We start from the raw sequence: 23,427 nt of genomic DNA on the forward strand, positions 1-23,427 counted from the left end.
GCTACATAACACACACACACACACACACACACCACACACACACACACACACACACACACACACACACACACACACACACACACACACACACACACACACACACACACACACACACACAACTGCACTGCCCTCAACCGCAGGTCTCTACAGACGGTGGTGCGGACGGCCCAATACATCATATTTGTACTGCATTGTCGAGGGAGCTCGCAAGTAAGCATTTCGCTGCACCGTTTATACCAGCAGTAAACTGGGTAAGTGACGAATAAACTTTCATTTGATTTGACAAACACCCAGAGGCTGCTTCTGGTTTTATTGTGAAGTGTTTACAGCTAAGAGAGCCAGGTGCACCATGGAAAGATGACACGAGCATAGCTCTACCACTACAGAGAGAAAGAATGCTCTAGCTAGCTACGCCCATAGATGCAGATGACAACAGGAGGACAGAGAGCTGTGTGTGCAGGAGAGGACGAATGGGACGACCCTGCTGACAGACACACTGTCTCTCTACGCTGCATCAGCATTCACTGCTCTAGAAGATCTCTGGATGCTAAGAAAATAGTTGATTTCACATTAAGCAACTCTGTTTTACGATGTTTTCTCACTGTTACTCTGAGTAGCACAGTAACAGAAGAATTTGTAAATGGTTAGCATTTTCCTCTGCCATATCATACCTGACAAGAAGACCTCCTAGGTAAAAGGGCACAGCTACAGTTAACTGCGAAAATAAAGGGAACACTTGAGTAAATGAGGTTTCTGGCGGCTCTGCTATGGTGTCAGGTGCCTTTTCCTGACATGGTTTAGATCCACACAACCCTTAGAGGGCAAGGGAAACGCCAATAAATACACAGCCATTCTGAGTGATCACCTTCAACCTATGTTGAATCATTTCTATCCTGATGGGAGTGGTCTCTTCCAGGATGACAATGCCGCCATCCACCAGGCACGAGTGCTCACTGAATGAAACAGCGTTTCCCACCACCATCAACAAAACACCAAATTATGGAATTTCTATTGAAAGATCCACCCAATAGGTTCCAGACACTTGTAGAATCTATGACAAGGTGCATTGAAGCTGTTCTGACGGCTCGTGGTGACCCAACGACCTAATTAAGACACATTTTACAGTTTTAAAGTTAGTTTCCTGCAAATCTACACATTTTGTAATGGGGCTGAGAGAAATATTGAAGCTTCAAAGCAAATTTCCTGCAATTCTACACATTTTGCCATGGGGCCGAGAGACATTTCAGTTTTAATGCTAATTTCCTTATTAAATTATACACATTTTGCCATGGCTTATGCCTTGTTCTTATGTTATCTGAGAGACTCAAACATTACAACAAAATCAATGGGGGCCCCATGTGTCACGACTTCCGCCGAAGTCGGTCCCTCTCCTTGTTCGGGTGGCGTTCGGCGGTCGATGTCGCTGGTCTTCTAGCCATCGCCGCTCCACCTTTCATTTTCCATTTGTTTTGTCTTGTTTTCCCGCACACCTGGTTCACATTCCCTCAGACTAAATGTATATTACCCTCTGTTTCCCCCATGTCTGTGTGTGGAATTGTTCTTTGTGTAGGGTGTTACGCTACAGGCTGGCTTGCGCTCGGTTTGTTTCAAACCTAGGTTTGTTTGTTTTGTTTAATCCGGTTCATGTTACCGTGGTTGTGCTTTGTGCTGCCTCGCCTGTGCCTTTGGGCCAGGGTGTATATTAAAGTTCTCCTGTTATCACCCATCTCTGCTCTCCAGCGCCTGACTTCCCGGCAACCAGTCACTCACCCCGTTACACCATGCCATGACATTTTTGGAATTTTAGAATCTCCCTGATTGTCTAGTTTTTTATTTTGGTGATGGTTATTAAAGATGATCTTATTAAAAAATATATTGATCCATTATCTTTTTTACATACTTTATATATGGTTTTAGTCGTTTAAGTTTACACTGAAAACGTTTTACCATCCCGAAAAGTATTATTAGACACTTGAGAATTGTTTGTTTCTTTGGACAGTTTCGTGAGAATGACCCAACTATGTTGTTGACAGAGGTTATGATTTACACATTTTTCCCCTAAATGTGTAAATCATAACCTCTGTCAACAACATAGTTGGGTCATTCTCATGAAACTGTCCAAAGAAACAAACAATTCTCAAGTGTCATTTTTCACAAAATGTTCTCTTGAATCACTGAGATTAGGATCTGTACTTATCTATTTTATATTTATTATTATGTTTTTTTAATGCATTTGACCAAAATTTTTACAAAAGTATCATTACCGTAAAAGTCCAAAAATGTAATAAACAAATCAATATTTATAATATTTTTTAACACTGCTCCCCTAATGAAAAGGCCTGTGTTAAACATAACAATGAAAACACTAATATTTCAAATGAAATTATACAACTATTATCAAATTAAATCAGACTTTTCCCATATTGAGCTCTTTAGCGGTTTCGGTAATGAGAAGGCAAAGTGGGGTAAAGGTGGTGTTCGAGAATAAGAACCTCATTCTGAAGGCATATAAGCAAATACATTAACTTGACTTGTGCTCATCTAAGGACTTATCCTCTAGATGATGCATCGTTGGTGAATAAAACTTTATTTAAAAACTGATTGGAGTTTTTACAGGAACTTGAAAAAGTGTCACGGTAATGAGATGTCCACAGACACTGTATGTAAGTAATACATATTATAGTTTAATGTAAACTTTAATTAATATACCATTCTTATGATTTATGGACAAACCTTTTTTCCTCATTTTTTTACGACCTGATAATTGTATCTGGACACATTTTGGTAATGAAGACTTACAGTGAAAATGTATAAAATTCAGGCAATAATGTAAAATGTACTTCAAATAAGACACGTTCCCAAAAACTAGACATCTTAGCCCTCAGAATGATGCATCATGCTTTTGTAACTGATTTCATGAGAACCATCCAGTCATCTCTTGTCCAAACTGCAGGAATCTGGCCTGGCTATACTTATCCATTATCCAGACACTAAGGTAGAGGTCAAAGGGATTGACCTGGTCCCATCTGTTGTCTGTGAGCGATGCCTCTCCCCTTCTCCTTCTGCCCCGCTCCCTCTAAAGGCCCTAATAAACCGTGTTGGGGAAGCTACTCTGAAAATATAGTTTACCAAGCTACCAATACTTCACACTGGAAGAAAGCTACCCTTAAGAAAAATATAGTTTACTTAACTAAAGTTACTTAGAAAAAGTAGTTCACAACATCCAAACTACTTTGTGATAAATTATCCTATCTAAATCTGAAATGTCATAGAATACAAATTGCAAGAACAGATCACTCGGGAGTCAGATGTTAACAGAATGTATATTTATCCTATTAAACTAAATGTTTAAACAATGTTTGAAGTGAGAATTAGGCAGGTCTGATTATTTTTTGGCCAAAATGTAGTATGTAGTTATAGTAGCTACACTGCTACACTGCAAAAAAGTAAGTACCTTCTGAAAACACTACTGGATTAGAGTTTGTTCCACCAAGCTACTGCAAAATGTAGTTACATTACTAGTTGAACTACTTCTAGTTCACTAATCCCCAACACTGGTAATAAAATGAATTAGGGTCTGGAGGGTCGGGTCCATGATGCCACGGTGTAGGTTTACTACCCTGCCGCAGATATACCTCCACCTCCAGGAGAGAGGGCTGTTACTATGGTAACCAGGCAGAGAGGAAGGAAGGGGATCTCCCCCGTCAGTCAAGATAATCCATATAGACTGTTGACTGAACAACAGGGACCTACACTCTACTGAGCCTGACCAGGCCTTTCTGTCTCAGAGAGAATCTAACATTGGCATTATTATAATGTATGCTTATGGCTGCGTTTACACAGGCTGGCCAATTCTGATATTTTTTCCACTCATTTGTCTTTGACCAATCACATCAGATGTTTTCACACAATATCTTTTTCAGAGCTGATCTGATTGGTTAAATGACCAATTAGTGAAAAAATTGATCTGAATTGGGCTGCCTGCGTAAACACAGTCAGAGTTTTGTTCAAAGTATTCAAAGTTAATAGATAGGATAGTCTCTAAATCCTTTTCATTACTTTCACTAACTGTCCTTGCTAGAGATATTGTCTAAGAACCTTTCACTTCAGGGATCAACAAACATTTCACTTCCAAATAACAACATTAAACCCATAGCAGAGGAAAGAAACGAATCCAAACCAAAGACAAAACACTTGGGCTAATTAGATAGTGTTAATTACAGCAATAATTACAATAGTGATCTCTACCTGTAAGGATGTGGTCAGTGTCCAGCTCGGGGTTGACCTGGTTCTTCTTGATGATGTGTCCCATGATCCACTTGGAGCGGCCGTACTGTTGAGTGGCCAGCAGCCACCGCAGAGACTCGGGAAAGATCCTGCATGGAGACAAGACAGAACACTCTCTAACTCTCTCCTCAATAAAATATGAACCGCTGAATCAAAATGAAATTAGTACCTATTTTTTTCACTGGGATTTAATGAGAGGCTGATAGGAATCTCAATACATCATTCTCCTCCTCAGGCTCTGTGGGAATCCCTGAGTCTGAAAAGTGTGTGTGGCCATGTGCGTATGTGTATATCCATGATTTCTTTCTAGCGGATTGAAACTCGGACTGAATCTGCCTTTAAAATGCTTTCATAACTTGTGGATATTAAGTCCTTTGTTAAGGTGTGTGATTTGAAGGGAATGAAAATGACAAGAGCTATGATTCTCTAGAATGAACTAAAACCCATAAGTTTCTTCCCCTTGATCTGTTGGCAGCTTTCCTAGCAGTCAGGTATACAATGTGAATAAAAGGTAAATGCTGGTTAATGAATTATTATTTATTACCCAAGCTTTAAAAAGACCAGCTGTATTAACATGTACAGTAGAGGTGATAGGCGATTAGGTATACCTAAATAAGAGGGAAACACAGCTGGAAAAACCCAAGAAGCTTCCCTCTGATTCTATACATATCTGATTAACCTCCAGTGTCCTGGGAACTACACAGATAATATTTCACTTCCGTGTGCTCCCATGCCCCGCTGGCCCCATACTAATTTCATACATACATAATATGAGCATTGGATAAATAGAACCTACATTAACATAAATAAGAAACCAATCATGAACTGCAGTGTAAGATAATTGGAAGTAGCACCTAATCAAGTGAATTAAATCAGTATTTTCTATCTAAATGGGATCACGTGTATGCATATAATAAATAGCTAAATATATCAACACTGAGCTGCCTAATTGTAGCAGGTGTTGAAGTATAGCCTGGTCCTAGAACAGTTTTGCGCTTTGCCTGAGATGGGGAGTAAAGTAGGTGTTGTCCTCACCAGATATAAGCCAGCATGAGGAGAAGCGGGCAGATGATGACAGCCTGCAGAACCTGCCAGTCTCGACAGAGGTATGCCATCCCTGGCATCAGGAGCTGCCCGCCCAGCACCACGAAGCTGGCAACCATGGTCATGGAGAAACGCCATGCTGGTAGGCACAGCTCAATCCCTGGTAGAGAGAGAGAGGAGAGAGAGGTTAGCTTACATGGACCTACAATACAGATAGATACACACACTCTGACCACAGACACAGTTCCATCGGTGTTGCAATCTACTGCAAAGATAGCCTGCAGAGTTCTGTATCACTATCCAAGTCTGTACCCAAACAATTCGAGCTTCTACTTCTAAAAATTCACCTTTCCAGAAACAAGTCTCTCACTGTTGCCGCTTGCTTTAGACCTCCCTCTGCCCCCAGCTATGCCCTCGATACCATATGTGAATTGATTGCACCCCATCTATCTTCTGAGCTCGTGCTACTAGGTTACCTAAACTGGGACATGCTTAACACCCCGGCCATCCTACAATCTAAACTTGATGCCCTCAATCTCACACAAATTATCAATGAACCTACCAGGTACAACCCCAAATCCGTGAAAACGGGCACCCTCATTGATGTCATCCTAACTAACTCGCCCTCCAAATACACCTCTGCTGTTTTCAATCAAGATCTCAGTGATCACTGCCTCATTGCCTGCATCCGTAATGGGTCTGCGACCAAACGACCACCCCTCATCACTGTCAAACGCTCCCTAAAACACTTCTGCGAGCAGGCCTTTCTAATCGATTTGGCCGGGGTATCCTGGAATGACATTGACCTCATCTCGTCAGTAGATGATGCCTGGCTATTCTTTAAAAGTGCCTTCCTCACCATCTTAAATAAGCATGCCCCACTCAAAAAATGGAGAACTAGGAATAGATATAGTCCTTGGTTCACTCCAGACCTGTCTGCCCTTGACCAGCACAAAAACATCCTGTGGCGTTCTGCATTAGCATCGAATAGCCCCCGTGATATGCAACTTTTCAGGGAAGTTAGGAACAAATATACACAGGCAGTTAGAAAAGCTAAGGCTAGCTTTTTCAAACAGAAATTTGCATCCTGTAGCACTAACTCAAAAATGTTCTGGGACACTGTAAAGTCCATGGAGAATAAGAGCACCTCCTCCCAGCTGCCCACTGCTCTGAGGCTAGGAAACACTGTTACCACTGATAAATCCACTATAATTGAGAATTGCAAGAAGTATTTCTCTACGGCTGGCCATGCTTTCCACCTGGCTATCCCTACCCCGGTCAACTGCCCGGCACCCTCCACAGCAACCCGCCAAAGCCCCCACCATTTCTCCTTCACCCAAATCCAGATAGCTGATGTTCTGAAAGAGCTGCAAAATCTGGACCCATACAAATCAGCCGGGTTAGGCAATCTGGACCCTCTCTTTCTAAAATGATCTGCCAAAATTGTTGCAACCCCTATTACTAGCCTGTTCAACCTCTCTTTCGTATTGTCTGAGATTCCCAAAGATTGGAAAGCTGCCGCGGTCATCCCCCTCTTCAAAGGGGGTGACACTCTACACCCAAACTGCTACAGACCTATATCTATCCTACCCTGTCTTTCTAAGGTCTTCGAAAGCCAAGTTAACAAACAGATTATCGACCATTTCGAATACCAACGTACCTTCTCCGCTATGCAATCTGGTTTCAGAGCTGGTCATGGGTGCACCTCAGCCACGCTCAAGGTCCTAAACGATATCATAACCGCCATCGATAAGAGATATTACTGTGTAGCTGTATTCATCGACCTGGCAAAGGCTTTCGACTCTGTCAATCACCACATTCTTATTGGCAGACTCGACAGCCTTGGTTTCTCAAATGATTGCCTCGCCTGGTTTACCAACTACTTCTCTGATAGAGTTCAGTGTGTCAAATCGGAGGGCCTGTTGTCCGGACCTCTGGCAGTCTCTATGGGTGTGCCACAGGGTTCAATTCTCGGGCAGACTCTCTTCTCTGTATACATCAATGATGTTGCGCTTGCTGCTGGTGATTCTCTGATCCACCTCTACGCAGACGACACGATTCTGTATACATCTGGCCCCTCTTTGGACACTGTGTTAACTAACCTCCAGACAAGCTTCAATGCCATACAACTCTCCTTCCGTGGCCTCCAACTGCTCTTAAATGCAAGTAAAACTAAATGCATGCTATTCAATCGATCACTGCCCGCACCTGCCCGCCCGTCCAGTATCACTACTCTGGACGGCTCTGACTTAGAATACGTGGACAACTACAAATACCTGGGTGTCTGGTTAGACTGTAAACTCTCCTTCCAGACTCACATTAAGCATCTCCAATCCAAAATTAAATCTAGAATCAGCTTCCTATTTCGCAACAAAGCATCCTTCACTCATGCTGCCAAACATACCCTCGTAAAACTGACCATCCTACCAACCCTCGACTTCGGTGATGTCATCTATAAAATATCCTCCAACACTCTACTCAACAAACTGGATGCAGTCTATCACAGTGCCATCCGTTTTGTCACTAAAGCCTCATACACTACCCACCATTGCGACCTGTACGCTCTCGTTGGTTGGCCCTCGCTTCATACTTGTCGCCAAACCCACTGGCTACAGGTTATCTACAAGTCTCTGCTAGGTAAAGCCCCGCCTTATCTCAACTCACTGGTCACCATAGCATGACCCACTCGTAGCACGCGCTCCAGCAGGTATATCTCACTGGTCACCCCCAAAGCCAATTCCTCCTTTGGTCGTCTTTCCTTCCAGTTCTCTGCTGCCAATGACTGGAACGCACTGCAAAAATCTCTGAAGCTGGAGACTCACATTTCCCTCACTAGCTTTAAGCACCAGCTGTCAGAGCAGCTCACAGATCACTGCACCTGTACATAGCCCATCTGTAAACAGCCCATCTATCTACCTACCTCATCACCATACTGTATTTATTTATTTATCTTGCTTAATTGCACCCCAGTATCTCTACTTGCACATTCATCTTCTGCACATCTACCATTCCAGTGTTTAATTGCTATATTGTAATTACTTCGCCACCATGGCCTATTTATTGCCTGAACATACCTCATTTGCACTCACTGTATATTAGAGGTCGACCGATTATGGGTTTTTTTCACCGCCGATACTGATACTGATTATTGGCGGCCCGAAAAAGCCCGCTGCCGATTAATCGGCCAATTTTTTTATTTCTATTTGTAATAATGACAATTACAACAATACTGAATGAACACTTATTTTAACTTAATATAATACATCAATAAAATCAATTTAGCCTCAAATAAATAATAAAACATGTTCAATTTGGTTTAAATAATACAAAAACAAAGTGTTGGAGAAGAAAGTAAAAGCCATGTAAGAAAGCTAACGTTTAAGTGCCTTGCTCAGCACATGGGAACATATGAAAGCTGGTGGTTCCTTTTAACATGAGTCTTCAATATTCCCAGGTAAGAAGTTTTAGGTTGTAGTTATTATAGGAATTATAGGACTATTTTTGTATACAATTTGTATTTCATATACCTTTGACTATTGGATGTTCTTATAGGCACTTTAGTATTGCCAGTGTAACAGTATAGCTTCCGTCCCTCTCCTCGCTCCTACCTGGGCTCGAACCAGGAACACATCGACAACAGCCACCCTCGAAGCAGCGTTACCCATGTAGAGCAAGGGGAACAACTACTCCAAGTCTCAGAGCGAGTGACGTTTGAAACGCTATTAGCGCGCACCCGCTAACTAGCTAGCCATTTCACATCGGTTACACCAGCCTAATCTTGGGACTTGACAGGCTTGATGTCATAAACAGCGCAATGCATTGCGAAAAGCTGGCAAAACGCACAAAAGTGCTGTTTGAATGAATGCTTAAGAGCCTGCTGGTGCCTACCACCGCTCAGTCAGACTGCTCTATCAAATCATAGACTTAATTATAATATAATAAACACACAGAAATACGAGCCTTAGGTCATTAATATGGTCGAATCCGGAAATTATCATCTCGAAAACAAAACGTTTTTTTCTGTCAGTGAGATATGGAACCGGTCCGTATTTTATCTAACGGGTGGCATCCCTAAGTCTAAATATTCCTGTTACATTGCACAACCTTCAATGGTATATCATAATTACGTACAATTCGGGCAAATTAGTTCGCAACGAGCCAGGCAATGAACGCAAGAGAAGTGACACAATTTCATGTTAGCAGGCAATATTAACTAAATATGCAGGTTTAAAAATATATACTTGTATATTGATTTTAAAGACAGGCATTGATGTTTATGGTTAGGTACATTGGTGCAACGACAGTGCTTTTTTCGCAAATGCGCTTGTTAAATCATCACCCGTTTGTCGAAGTAGGCTGTGATTCGATGAGAAATTAACAGGCACCGCATCGATAATATGCAACGCAGGACACGTTAGATAAACTAGTAATATCATCAACCATGTGTAGTTGACTAGTGATTATGTTAAGATTGATAGTTTTTTATAAGATAAGTTTAATGCTAGCTAGCAACTTACCTTGGCTTCTTGCTGCCCTCGCGTAACAGGTAGTCAGCCTGCCATGCAGGCTCCTTGTGGAGTGCAATGTAAGGCAGGTGGTTAGAGCGTTGGACTAGTAACCAGAAGATTGCAAAAACAAATCCCTGAATCCCCCCTGAACAAGGCAGTTAACCCCCGTTCCTAGGCCGCCATTGAAAATAAGAATGTGTTCTTAATCTGACTTGCCTAGTTAAATAAAGGTGTAAAAATAAAAAATATCAGCAAATCGGTGGCTAAAAATACCGATTACTGATTGTTATGAAAACTTGAAATCGGCCATTCCAATTAATCGGTCGATCTCTACTGTACATAGACTTTTTGTTTTCTTTTGTTCTACTGTATTATTGACTGTATGTTTTGTTTATTCCATGTGTAACTCTGTGTTGTTGTATGTGTCGAATTTCTACGCTTTATCTTGGCCAGGTAGCAGTTGCAAATGAGAACTTGTTCTCAACTAGCCTACCTGGTTAAATAAAGGTGAAATAAAAAATAAAACAATAAAAATCTATGATACAGAGGGTGCAGAGGGAACACAAGGTCAACAATGACACTCCCACACATACACAACTTGACAGAGAGAGTGGACAGAAGGGAGAGGGGTCGACACTACAGTTCCACTACATAGCTCCATCCCTGGGAAGGAGACGAGGTATCCTGATACCGATGCCACTCCAGTATTGTGAACATTATTAGCCTATTTTAGCTGAAGAGCACTGACTCTTCCATGGCTAGGACAAAACACAGTCTCTGTCCTGATCCGACTGAACCAAACCTATTGCAGTGAAGTAATGAGGTTCTCCTTCTACAAATGTATTCCCAGTCACTTTCAGAAAGTCCTTGATTCATTCATACAGACATTAGCATGCATGCCACCACCACGCTAGCCAGCAGAAACACACAGAACTCAGCCCCTTAGCAAGCTAGACACTGCGGCAGCATAGCATAGAATAAAATAGGCTATATCAATCTTATGAAGCTGGTGAGTGGTACTGTACTGCAACAACAGTTCCCTTTCCTTTCCTTCTCTTTCTCAGCTTTTGTCTTCCACTCATCACTTTATATCTCCTCCTATTTTACTTTTTACTTGTGTTTTTTCTTTTTCTCAGCTCCAACTGGATCTTTCAAGGTGACAGGGCCAGGATAATACACTGTCAGCAGGCTGCAGCTCCACCCCCGAGGAAAAGGCCGGAATTTCAATTAGCATCTGCCCCCCTCCTAGCTAGTATGAATAATGCTCTGTGTTCATGGGACAGTAACGCAGCTGGAACGACAGAGCTAAGACTGAGGAGGAGGAGAGGGGAGAGTGGTGAGAGAGAGGGGGGAGAGAGGAGAAGGAGTGTTGGGTTTGGTGTAACCTCACCATGACACTGTGACAGTAACGCAGCTGGAACGACAGAGCTAAGACTGAAGAGGAGGAGTAGAGGGGAAGAGGAGAGGGGAGAGAGGTGGGAGGGGAGAGAGGAGAGGGGTGGGAGGGGAGAGAGGGGAGAGAGGTGGAGGGGAGAGAGGAGAGAGGTGGGAGGGGAGGGAGGTGGGAGGGGAGAGAGGAGGGGGTGGGAGGGGAGAGAGGAGGGAGAGGAGAGAGAGGAGAGAGGGGAGAGAGGTGGGAGGGGAGAGAGGAGGGGGTGGGAGGGGAGAGAGGAGGGAGAGGAGAGAGGAGAGGGAGTGTTGTGTTTTGGAGTAAACCCATCCTGATTCTCTGTGGGAGTTTTGTGAGTAAAGTCATGGGTCACTGGGAATAGCATGGGTTGGTGTTATGTGCTTTTGTGAGTGTGTGAATCGAACATATGGATGTACTTACAAAACATTCTACAGAGGTACTATGAGCTCCTTACTCCAGCTGACCCTAATCCTCCACATCCCTCCTGATCAGCAGTCCCACACTGCCCTGCACCAGCCCCAACCTCCAACCATCAGCCCAGGCCCTGCCTGCTGACACAAATCCCAGCGCTCAGGTGATGTCACACACAAAGCACTCACAGAAAGCCACAATGACACAGGGGTGATACTGAGGTGACCCACGGGTGACCAAAAAGGAGTAACCAAACAGGAGTGACCAAATGCACTAAAACAGGACTTTGTTAACACACATGCCACATGATGACAACTGATAAGACTCATCTAAAGCCATGGTGGGGGACAGCATTGGTATCAAGGAGTAACCTAACCATCAAAAGCCATCATCTGCCAAAAGCCTCTGGTTTGCAGCCTCTGTTCATCAAGTAGTCCAACACAGTGTGGATTCTGGAATAGAACATGCAACTTCAAGAACATAATGTCCAGTGAGTCAAAGAGGTTCCATTGTTCTGAGAACATTACAGTATCTGACCACTAGGGGCCCACAGTGATGTTATTTCCCTGTGACCAGCGGGTAACACACCACACTGACCTTTCCCCGACAGTCACATGATCTCCTCATGGCCCCATGCCATGTCGTCACCCCCTGCCTCCCCCCCTGCTCCCGGCCACTGGGTTTGTGTGTTCCTAGCCAGTAAACAGCTCCAGGGCCGCTCCTTCTAAATACAGTAAAGATGTGGTGGTAGACATATTACACTGTATAATGATCATTCTTAAAAAGCTTGTAGATAATAAGACTCAGAATACTGCTTCCTGTTTTTTTCTTAAAGAGATTGTACAAATGGAATAATGTGTGTGCAACCATGTGCTCAATATCCAGAAAGGTTGAGACTGAAGAGTGACTGTGTGGACGTGTTTATCTATGCCTGTGGGGACCAGAAGTCCCCACAAGAATAGTAAACAAAGAAGGGTTAGGGTTAAGGTTAGGTTTTGGGGTTAGGGTTATAGTTAGCGTATGGGTTAAAGTTAGGGTTAGGGATTAGGGAAAATAGGATTTTGAATGGGACTGATTTTTGTGTCCCCACAAGGTTAGTTGTGTGTGTGTGTGTGTGTGTGTGTGTGTGTGTGGTGCGCACGCCTGAGTGCATGTGTGTGTGTGTAGTAGGCCTATCTCACTCTTTGTGGACTTTAAGTGAGGTCACACTCATTGATCAATACCTTATCTTAAACTGTAAGGATCAATAGGCTATGGGTCCAAGGCCTCTGAGGAATAGAGGGATGTTTAGGTAACAACTTCACAGTAATACTACGTTGATCCCTACTTCCAAAATGGCATGACAATACTTGCAACTTTGAACTTTGCCTGCTGAACGTGGATGAATGAATGTCTACGCGTGTGCACGCACATGTAAGTTTGCTTGTGTCTCTGTAGTAAAAACAGACATTACTATCAACACAAAAAGGATGTATCTGTGGTTTAATCATTACTCCAAACAGTTGCAAAACGAGATTTGCTACTTTTGCAACAAAAATGTGCATTTCTATTGGACAGACTCAGGGAGGTCCCTCTCTGTTTGCTGAACCTATCCAATAGAAACGCTAGTTTTCGTCGCATAATTGTTTGGATTAGTGATTACACCCCAGCTCTACTAGTCCCAGATGAGACCCCAGACAGACATAAAATACATCCAGTCAGTGTGACACAAACACAAATAATGACAAAATAGCGCCAACAAAACCACAGTCATCATCCTGATCCAAACAGTTGACGGATTAGGTCTACTGTTGACTCCCTACACCACGAGAAGAAAAAAGTGACACAATGCAGCCTGATACTATGCAGTCCTGCTCTGTTGCTTTGGACAGTGGGTAAATGTCACTTATCCAAAGGGTAAGAGATCATGTTGTTATATCATGTTGTGAATGCGTGAGTCATTTGAATAACACAGTGTCTGCAAAATGGGCCTACTACAGTATCAAGCTATGGAAAGAAGGTCCCCAACCGTCCACCGCACTGGGACTTCTGATAGGGAGGGATATAGACCCCCAGGAGAGGATGGGAGCTAGGGGTGAGAGATAGGGATGGAGGGATATAGACCCCCAGGAGAGGATGGGAGCTAGGGGGGAGAGATAGGGATGGAGGGATATAGACCCCCAGGAGAGGATGGGACTAGGGGGGAGAGATAGGGATGGAGGGATATAGACCCCCAGGAGAGGATGGGAGCTAGGGGTGAGAGATAGGGATGGAGGGATATAGACCCCCAGGAGAGGATGGGAGCTAGGGGTGAGAGATAGGGATGGAGGGATATAGACCCCCAGGAGAGGATGGGAGCTAGGGGTGAGAGAGAGGGATGGAGGGATATAGACCCCCAGGAGGGGATGGGAGCTAGGGGTGAGAGAGAGGGATGGAGGGATATAGACCCCCAGGAGAGGATGGGGGCTAGGGGGGAGAGATAGGGATGGAGGGATATAGACCCCCAGGAGAGGATGGGACTAGGGGGGAGAGATAGGGATGGAGGGATATAGACCCCCAGGAGAGGATGGGGGCTAGGGGTGAGAGATAGGGATGGAGGGATATAGACCCCCAGGAGGGGATGGGAGCTAGGGGTGAGAGAGAGGGATGGAGGGATATAGACCCCCAGGAGAGGATGGGGGCTAGGGGTGAGAGATAGGGATGGAGGGATATAGACCCCCAGGAGGGGATGGGAGCTAGGGGTGAGAGATAGGGATGGAGGGATATAGACCCCCAGGAGAGGATGGGGGCTAGGGGGGAGAGATAGGGATGGAGGGATATAGACCCCCAGGAGGGGATGGGAGCTAGGGGTGAGAGAGAGGGATGGAGGGATATAGACCCCCAGGAGAGGATGGGAGCTAGGGGTGAGAGATAGGGATGGAGGGATATAGACCCCCAGGAGGGGATGGGAGCTAGGGGTGAGAGAGAGGGATGGAGGGATATAGACCCCCAGGAGAGGATGGGACTAGGGGTGAGCGAAAGGGATGGAGGGATATAGACCCCCCAGGAGAGGATGGGGGCTAGGGGGGAGAGATAGGGATGGAGGGATATAGACCCCCAGGAGAGGATGGGGGCTAGGGGGGAGAGATAGGGATGGAGGGATATAGACCCCCGGGAGAGGATGGGGGCTAGGGGTGAGAGATAGGGATGGAGGGATATAGACCCCCAGGAGAGGATGGGACTAGGGGGGAGAGATAGGGATGGAGGGATATAGACCCCCAGGAGAGGATGGGGACTAGGGGGGAGAGATAGGGATGGAGGGATATAGACCCCCCAGGAGAGGATGGGGGCTAGGGGGGAGAGATAGGGATGGAGGGATATAGACCCCCAGGAGAGGATGGGTGCTAGGGGGGAGAGATAGGGATGGAGGGATATTGGGGAGGAAGGAAAGGAAGTTTGCCTAGCAGCCGGGTAATGTACACTCAGCACAAAAGTGAACTTTACCCTGCTCAGAGGAAGCACTGAGTGTGCATCTTATCTCATTTATCTAGACACAGAACGTGAGGGAGTGGGGGAGGACAGGACACGAAGGAGGGAAGGGATTATGTTATTCACCCACCCAGTCATAGATTTCCTCCTCTCCTCTCATTGGAGAAACTCCTCCATTTCTTCCACCTAGACATCCTTCTCTGTCTCTCTGACAAATTGGGCTGATTTCAGCAGCCATGTGTCTGTAGTGCTTCTACATCTGTAGTGCTTCTACATCTGTAGTGCTTCTACATCTGCATTGCACTTTGTGACATTGGCTGATGCAAAAGGGGCTTTATAAATAAATGTGATTTGATTTGACTAGGTGATCCATGTTCAGTTAAGCCTGGGTCCAACATGCCTTCATTATAAGGGCTATTCCTCCTTTGGCCGTCTCTCCTTCCAGTTCTCTGCTGCCAATGACTGGAACGAACTACAAAAATCTCTGAAACTGGAAACACTTATCTCCCTCACTAGCTTTAAGCACCAGCTGTCAGAGCAGCTCACAGATCACTGCACCTGTACATAGCCCATCTATAATTTAGCCCAAACAACTACCTCTTCCCCTACTGTATTTATTTATTTTGCTCCTTTGCACCCCATTATTTCTATTTCTACTTTGCACTTTCTTCTACTACAAATCTACCATTCCAGTGTTTTACTTGGTATATTGTATTTACTTTGCCACCATGGCCTTTTTTTGCCTTTACCTCCCTTATCTCACCTCATTTGCTCACATTGTATATAGACGTATTTTTCTACTGTATTATTGACTGTATGTTTGTTTTACTCCATGTGTAACTCTGTGTTGTTGTATGTTGTCGAACTGCTTTGCTTTATCTTGGCCAGGTCGCAATTGTAAATGAGAACTTGTTCTCAACTTGCCTACCTGGTTAAATAAAGGTGAAATAAATAAAATAAAATGAATAAAATAAGTCTCTAACTGATCCTAGGTCCTGAGGGTGACTGAGCACAGTGCAGCAGGCTGTGGCTGGTGTACTCAGAAAGCCATATCCATACTGGATGAGGGGAAATGAAAAGCTCTTCTCTATAGCAGAGAGATGGACAGTGTATGCTAATGTGAACAGGCCTGAGTGATACATCCACCAATATAAAGACCCATTGACAATCAATTAAAACGTAGACAGGTAGACAGAGAGAAAGATAAACTGATATTGAAGCTACAAGGATCCAAGACTAGTGAAGCACGGACTCAGTTCAGTCGTACGTATTGCAGCAGGAAGGGGAACAGAACTGGGCCAAATCCTGTCTGAATGAACCAGCTTTACTCCCCCATCACCAGAGGGGAAACAGACCAGGATAGAGCAGGGTCAACAGGGGGTACGCTGCCCCCTGGCTCACATTGAAGAGGGGCTACGGATATGACCTATTACAGCTATGTACTCTTTGGAGTTGATTAGTGTTTTCCTGTTTTCAGTACATACAGTATCTCTGCCCTTTCTATGTGCAATGCTAAATGCATAGCAATGTCTCTGTGCTAAATGTAAAACATTGTCTCTGTGCTAAATGTATAGCAATGTCTCTGTGCTAAATGTGTATCAATGTCTCTGTGCTAGATGTATAGAAATGTCTCTGTGATAGAAGTATAGCAATGTCTCTGTGCTAAATGTATATCAATGTCTCTGTGCTAGATGTATAGCAATGTCTCTGTGCTAAATGTATAGCAATGTCTCTGTGCTAAATGTGTATCAATGTCTCTGTGCTGAATGTGTATCAATGTCTCTGTGCTGAATGTATAACAATGTCTGTGCTAAATGTATATCAATGTCTCTGTGCTAAATGCATAGCAATGTCTCTGTGCTAGATGTATAGCAATGTGCTAGATGTATAGCAATGTCTCTGTGCTAAATGTATATCAATGTCTCTGTGCTAAATGTATAGCAATGTCTCTGTGTTAAATGTGTATCAATGTCTCTGAATAAAATATGTACCAATATCTCTGTGCTAAATGCATAGCAATATCTCTGTGCTAAACATATAGCAATGTCTCTGTGCTAAATGCATAGCAATGTCTCTGTGCTAGATGTATAGCAATGTGCTAGATGTATAGCAATGTCTCTGTGCTAAACGTATAGCAATGTCTCTGTGCTAAATGTGTATCAATGTCTCTGTGCTAAACGTATAGCAATGTCTCTGTGCTAAATGTATAGCAATGTCTCTGTGCTAAATGCATAGCAATGTTTCTGTGCTAAATGGATAGCAATGTCTCTGTTCTAAATGGATAGCAATGTCTCTGTTCTAAATGTATATCAATGTCTCTGTTCTAAATGTGTATCAATGTCTCTGTGCTAAATGTGTATCAATGTCTCTGTGCTAAATGGATAGCAATGTCTCTGTGCTAAATGGATATCAATGTCTCTGTGCTAAATGGATAGCAATGTCTCTGTGCTAAATGTATAGCAATGTCTCTGTGCTAAATGCATAGCAATGTCTCTGTGCTAAATGTATAGCAATGTCTCTGTTCTAAATGTATAGCAATGTCGATGATGTACATGTGATGGGGGAAAATAGATAAAGTTACATATCGCAATATTATCTTTGGGTGACGCTACAAGCTTGGCACACCTGTATTTGGGGAGTTTCTCTCATTCTTCTCTACAGATCTCTCAAGCTCTGTCAGGTTGGATGGGGAGCGTTGCTGCTCAGCTATTTTCAGGTCTCTCCAGAGGTGTTCCTTCGGGTTCAAGTCCGGGCTCTGGCTAGGCTCTCAAGGACCTTCAGAAACTTGTCCCGAAGCCACTCCTGCGTTGTCTTGGCTGTGTGCTTAGGGTCGCTGTTGGAATGCTTGATTATGTATGTGATATCAAGAGAGACTTCTATTTTCTGGGTGATTTAAATATTGACTGGCTTTCATCAAGCTGCCTACTCAAGAAAAAGATACAAACAGTAACCAGTGCCTGCAACCTGGTTCAGTATATCAGTCAACCTACCAGGGTGGTTACAAACAACACAGGAATGAAATCATCAACATGAATTGATCACATCTTTACTAATGCTGCAAAAATGTGCTTGAAAGCAGTATCCAGATCCATCGCATGTACAGTAGTGATCACAATGTAGCAGCCATAGCTAGGAAAACCACAGTTACAAAGGCTGGGCCTAATATAGTGTATAAGAGGTCATACAACACGTTCTGTAGTGATTCCTATGTTGTTGATGTAAAGAATATTTGTTGGTCCGTGGTCTGTAATGAGTATCAAACAGACATTGCACTTGACACATTTATGAAGTTGTTTGGTTGAGAGGGATGAGACGAAAGGTATGGCAAATAAGTCGGGCTGTACAACCGATTGGCAAACGTACTGCAAATTGAGAAATCATGTGCCTAACCTGAATAAAAAGAAGAAACTACACTATGAAACAAAGATAAATGACATAAAGAATGATAGTACAAAGGCAAACTCAGCTCCATCATTCGTTGAGTCAGATGGCTCATTCATTACAAAACCGACTGATATTGCCAACTACTTTAACTATTTTTCATTGGCAAGATTAGCAAACTTAGGCATGACATGCCAGCAACAAACGCTGACACTACACATCCAAGCATATCTGACCAAATTATGAAAGATTAAATTAAATCTAGAATCGGCTTCCTATTTCGCAACAAAGCCTCCTTCACTCATGTCGCCAAACATACCCTCGTAAAACTGACTATCCTACCGATCCTTAACTTCGGCGTTGTCATTTACAAAATAGCCTCCAACACTCTACTCAGCAAACTGGATGTAGTTTATCACAGTGCCATCCGTTTTGTCACCAAAGCCCCATATACTACCCACCACTGCGACCTGTATGCTCTCGTGGGCTGGCCCTCACTACATATCCGTTGCCAAACCCACTGGCTCCAGGTCATCTATAAGTATTTTCTAGGTAAAGCCCCGCCTTACCAGAACTCACTGGTCACCATAGCACCCACCCGTAGCACACGCTCCAGCAGGTACATTGCACTGGTCATCCCCAAAGCCAACACTTTCTTTGGCCGCCTTTCTTTCCAGCTCTCTGCTGCCAATGACTGGAACGAATTGCAAAAATCTCTGAAGATGGAGTCTTATATCTCCCTCACTAACTTTAAGCATCAGCTGTCTTGCACATCATCTGCACATCTATCATTCCAGTATTAATGCTAAATTTTAATTATTTTCGCCTCTAGGGCCTATTTATTGCCTACCTCCCTACTCTTCTGCACATGCACACACTGTACATAGATTTTTCTATTTTTCTTTTCTTTTGTGTTATTGACTGTACATTTGTTTATGTGTAACTCTGTGTTGTTGTTTTTGTCGCACTGCTTTGCTTTATTTTGGCCAGGTCGCAGTTGTAAATGAGAACTTGTTCTCAACTGGCCTACCTGATTAAATAAAGGTGAAATACATTTTCATTTTTTATTAAAAAAGACAAGAATTGTAATTTTGAATTCCGTAAAGTGAGTGTTGAAGAGGTGAAAAAATGATTGTTGTCTTTCAACAATGATAAGCCCCCAGTGTCTGACAACTTGAATGGAAAATTACTGAGCATAACAGCGGACGATATTGCCACTCCTATTTGACATATCTTCAATCTAAGCCTACTAGAAAGTATGTGCCCTCAGGCCTGGAGGGAAGGAAAAGTAATTCCGCTACCTAAGAATAGTAAAGCACCCTTTACTGGCTCAAATAGCCAACCAATCAGCCTGTTACCAACCCTGAGTAAAGTTTTGGAAAGAATTGTGTTTGACCAGATACAAGGCTATTTTACAGTAAACAAATTGACAACAGACTTTCAGCACACTTAATGAGAAGGACAACAAGCAAATGACTGATGATTGGCTGATAGAAATTGATGATAAAACAATTGTGGAGGCTGTGGAGGCTGTTTTGTTAGACTTCAGTGCAGATTTTGACATTAATGATCATAGTCTGTTACTGGAAAAATGTATGTGTATGGCTTTACACCCCCTGCTATATTGTGGATAAGAGTTACCTGTCTAACAGAACACGGATGGTGTTCTTTAATGGAAGCCTCGCCAACATAATCCAGGTAGAATCAGGAATTTTCCAGGGCATCTGTCTAGGCCCCTTTACTTTTTCCTATCTTTACTAACAACATGCTTTGAGTAAAGCCAGAGTGTCTATGTATGCAGATGACTCAACACTATACACGTCAGCTACTACAGCAACTGAAATGACTGCAACACTTAACAAAGAGCTGCAGTTAGTTTCAGAACGGGTTTCAAGGAATAAATTAATTCCAAATATTTCAAAAACTAAAAGCATTGTATTTGGGACAATTCATTCACTAAACCCTAAACCTCAATAAATCATGTGGAAATTGAGCAAGTTGAGGTGACTAAACTGCTTGGAGTAACCCTGGATTGTAAACTGTCATGGTCAAAACATATTGAGACAACAGTAGCTAAATGGGGAGAAGTCTGTCCATAATAAAGCGCTGCTCTACCTTCTTAACAGCACTATCAACAAGGCAGGTCCTACAGGCCCTAGTTTTGTCACACCTGGACTACTGTTCAGTCACGTGCTCAGGTGCCACAAAGAAGGACTTAGGAAAATTGCAATTGGCTCAGAACAGGGTAGCACGTCTGGCCCTTGGATGTACACAGAGAGCTAACATTAATAATATGCATGTCAATCTCTCCTGGCTCAAAGTAGAGGAGAGATTGACTTCATCACTACTTGTATTTGTGAGAGGTATTGACATGTTGAAAGTCTGTTTAAGCGACTAGCATAAAGCTCAGACACCCATGCATACCCCACAAGACATGCCACCAGAGTTCTCTTCACAGTTCCCAAGTCCAGAACAGACTATGGGAGGAGCACAGTACCACATAGAGCCATGACTACATGGAACTTTATTCCACATCAGGTAAATTATGCAAGCAGTAGAATCAGATAAAAATGAATAAAAATACACCTTATGGAACAGGGGGGACTGTGAAGCAACACAAACATAGGCACAGACACATGCATACACACACATGATAACATACGCACTATACACACATGTACACATGGATTTTGTGCTGTAGATATGTGGTAGTGGAGTATGGGCCTGAGGGCACACACAGTGTGTTGTGAATTCTGTAATGAATGTATTGTAATGTTTTTAGATTGTATAACTGACCTAATTTTGCCAGACCCAAGGAAGAGTAGCTGCTGCCTTGGCAGGAACTAATAGGGATCCATAATAATAAATACAAATACAAACCTTTGCCCCAGTCTGAGGTCCTGAGCCCTCTAGAGCAGGTTTTCATCAAGGATCTCTCTGTACTTTGCTCTGTTCATCTTTCCCTCGATCCTGACTAGTCTCCCAGTCCCTGCAGCTGTTGTAAAACATCCCCACAGCATGATGCTGCCACAACCATGCTTCACCATAGGGATGGTGCCAGGTTTTCTCCAGACGTGACGCTTGGCATTCAGACCAAAGATTTCCATCTTGGTTTCATCAGACCAGAGAATCTTGTTTCTCATGGTCTGAGAGTCTTTAGGTGCCTTTTGGCAAACTCCAAGCGGGCTGTCATGTGCCTTTTACTGAGGAGTGGCTTCCATCTGGCCACTCTACAAAAGCCTGATTGGTAGAGTGTGCAGAGATGGTTGTCCTTCTAGAAGGTTCTCCCTTCTCCACAGAGGAACTCACATCCAACCTGAATTAACATTTCTTTGCACTTTGCTAGTAAAAACAAAAGACAGGAAAACACACCCAGATTCTAATCTAATCAGCGTGCAAGTCACCAGACACGAGTATCATCTTTTGTCATTCTTTCACTGCAGTAGCAACACGTGAAAATCATTATAGAAATCTGTTGCAGCTCAAGTTGACTTCAAAACCCACAATGCACTCTGCAGGCTAGCAGGCTGGCTGGCTGGCTAGCTAGCTAGCTACCTGCAAGCAAATGTAGCTACACACAATAATAACAAACTCAATATCAGCATGTGATGTAGCTAGTTAGCTGTAAAATCGCCTAAACAAACTGCACTATCAATTTAAGAGTCTACAATCTCACCACACTCAACCTGCAGATCGATGTGCCTCGCAGAGTGGAGTCTGCCATTCGCAACGTCCATGCAACGGCACCATGCAATGCACCATAGACTGAAAAGGCAGAGAAATCAGAGAAATGTGGTGGACCCTCTCGAAGTAGGAATATGGCAAAAATATGATCAATGGTTAATTCGAGAGAAGACAACCTCCTGCTAGGGCTGGGCGATATGGCCAAGATATCATATCCCGATATAGGTAATTTCATATCCCGATAACGATACATATCACGATATAGCACATTTTCTGTAAATTCAATTTATAAATAGTTTATATAAAATGACCACATGTAAAGGCCTATTTCTAATTACATTTTGAATTATACTCAACAAATAAAATAGGTACTTACTCATATTCGATTATTTATTTTATTTAGAACCTGTGCACATTTTCAATTAAGCATGTAACAAAATATAAAATATGAATGTATAAAATCTAAAAAGGTAAATAGAAAAAACTTAAACTATATTTGCAAACAAAATAAATATAGGCCTAATTGCCTATTTTGCATGTTATTTAGGCATTAATACGTGTCACATAACAATTTGCATTTAGTACCTTGGGTTGAGTGTTAGCACCAACTCATGAAACCCCCGTTTTTCAACCGTATAAATTGGGGCCATGTCTTTGCAGATGTAAGTTGTAACGGCAGCTGTTATCTCCTTCCATCTTCGTGATTCTTTGCCATATGTTGTGCCGCGGGAAAAAGCCTCTTCAACGTCTGAGTCGGGGGTTTGTTTTGAGCATTCGACTGTACTTTTTTGGGTCTCATTCATAGACTCTCTCTGTACTGTTTCACATGATTCTTGCATAGGTGGTAAAATAGGTAAGTGGTGTTTGAGCCTGTTGCCGGGACCGGCCTGCTGCATATTTTGCAGTGAACGGTTTCCTGGTTCGTGTCAGACTTTTCATACCCAAACCACGTCCATGCGACCGAAGTTGCCCCTCTTTTAGGTATAAGCTCCATGTCTCCGTGCTCTGTGTCTCTCTTCCATGTTGTTTTTGATGCAAATTTCCATTGACACGGCACGTGTGGAAGAACACAAAGCGTCGTCCAATTGACAAAAAATATTGCCGTAACGAGTGTGATTTGCGACGCAACGAAATAAACGATAGAGCACAATATGAAATGATAGACATTTTTCTATCGTCACACGATATATATCGCCCAGCCCTACCTCACGCGTTATGACATTGGCCAGTACTTAAATCGGACATGTATGATAG

General features: G+C 43.2%; 1 protein-coding gene across 1 annotated transcript in view; it reads right to left on the minus strand.

Moving 5' to 3' along the window:
* Positions 1-23,427, minus strand: part of LOC106569167 (solute carrier family 22 member 23) — a 90,096-nt gene that overhangs the window by 19,988 nt on the left and 46,681 nt on the right. Inside the window, exons 4-5 of the mRNA XM_014140221.3 lie at positions 5,323-5,491; positions 4,249-4,376 (exon numbers count right to left, since the gene is read on the minus strand). Of these exons, the coding sequence (XP_013995696.2) occupies positions 4,249-4,376; positions 5,323-5,491 (297 nt within the window). The remainder of the gene's footprint in view (positions 1-4,248; positions 4,377-5,322; positions 5,492-23,427) is intronic.

The sequence above is a fragment of the Salmo salar genome, chromosome 14, assembly GCF_965601325.2.
Source record: "Salmo salar chromosome 14, fSalSal1, whole genome shotgun sequence".
Taxonomy (NCBI): domain Eukaryota; kingdom Metazoa; phylum Chordata; class Actinopteri; order Salmoniformes; family Salmonidae; genus Salmo; species Salmo salar.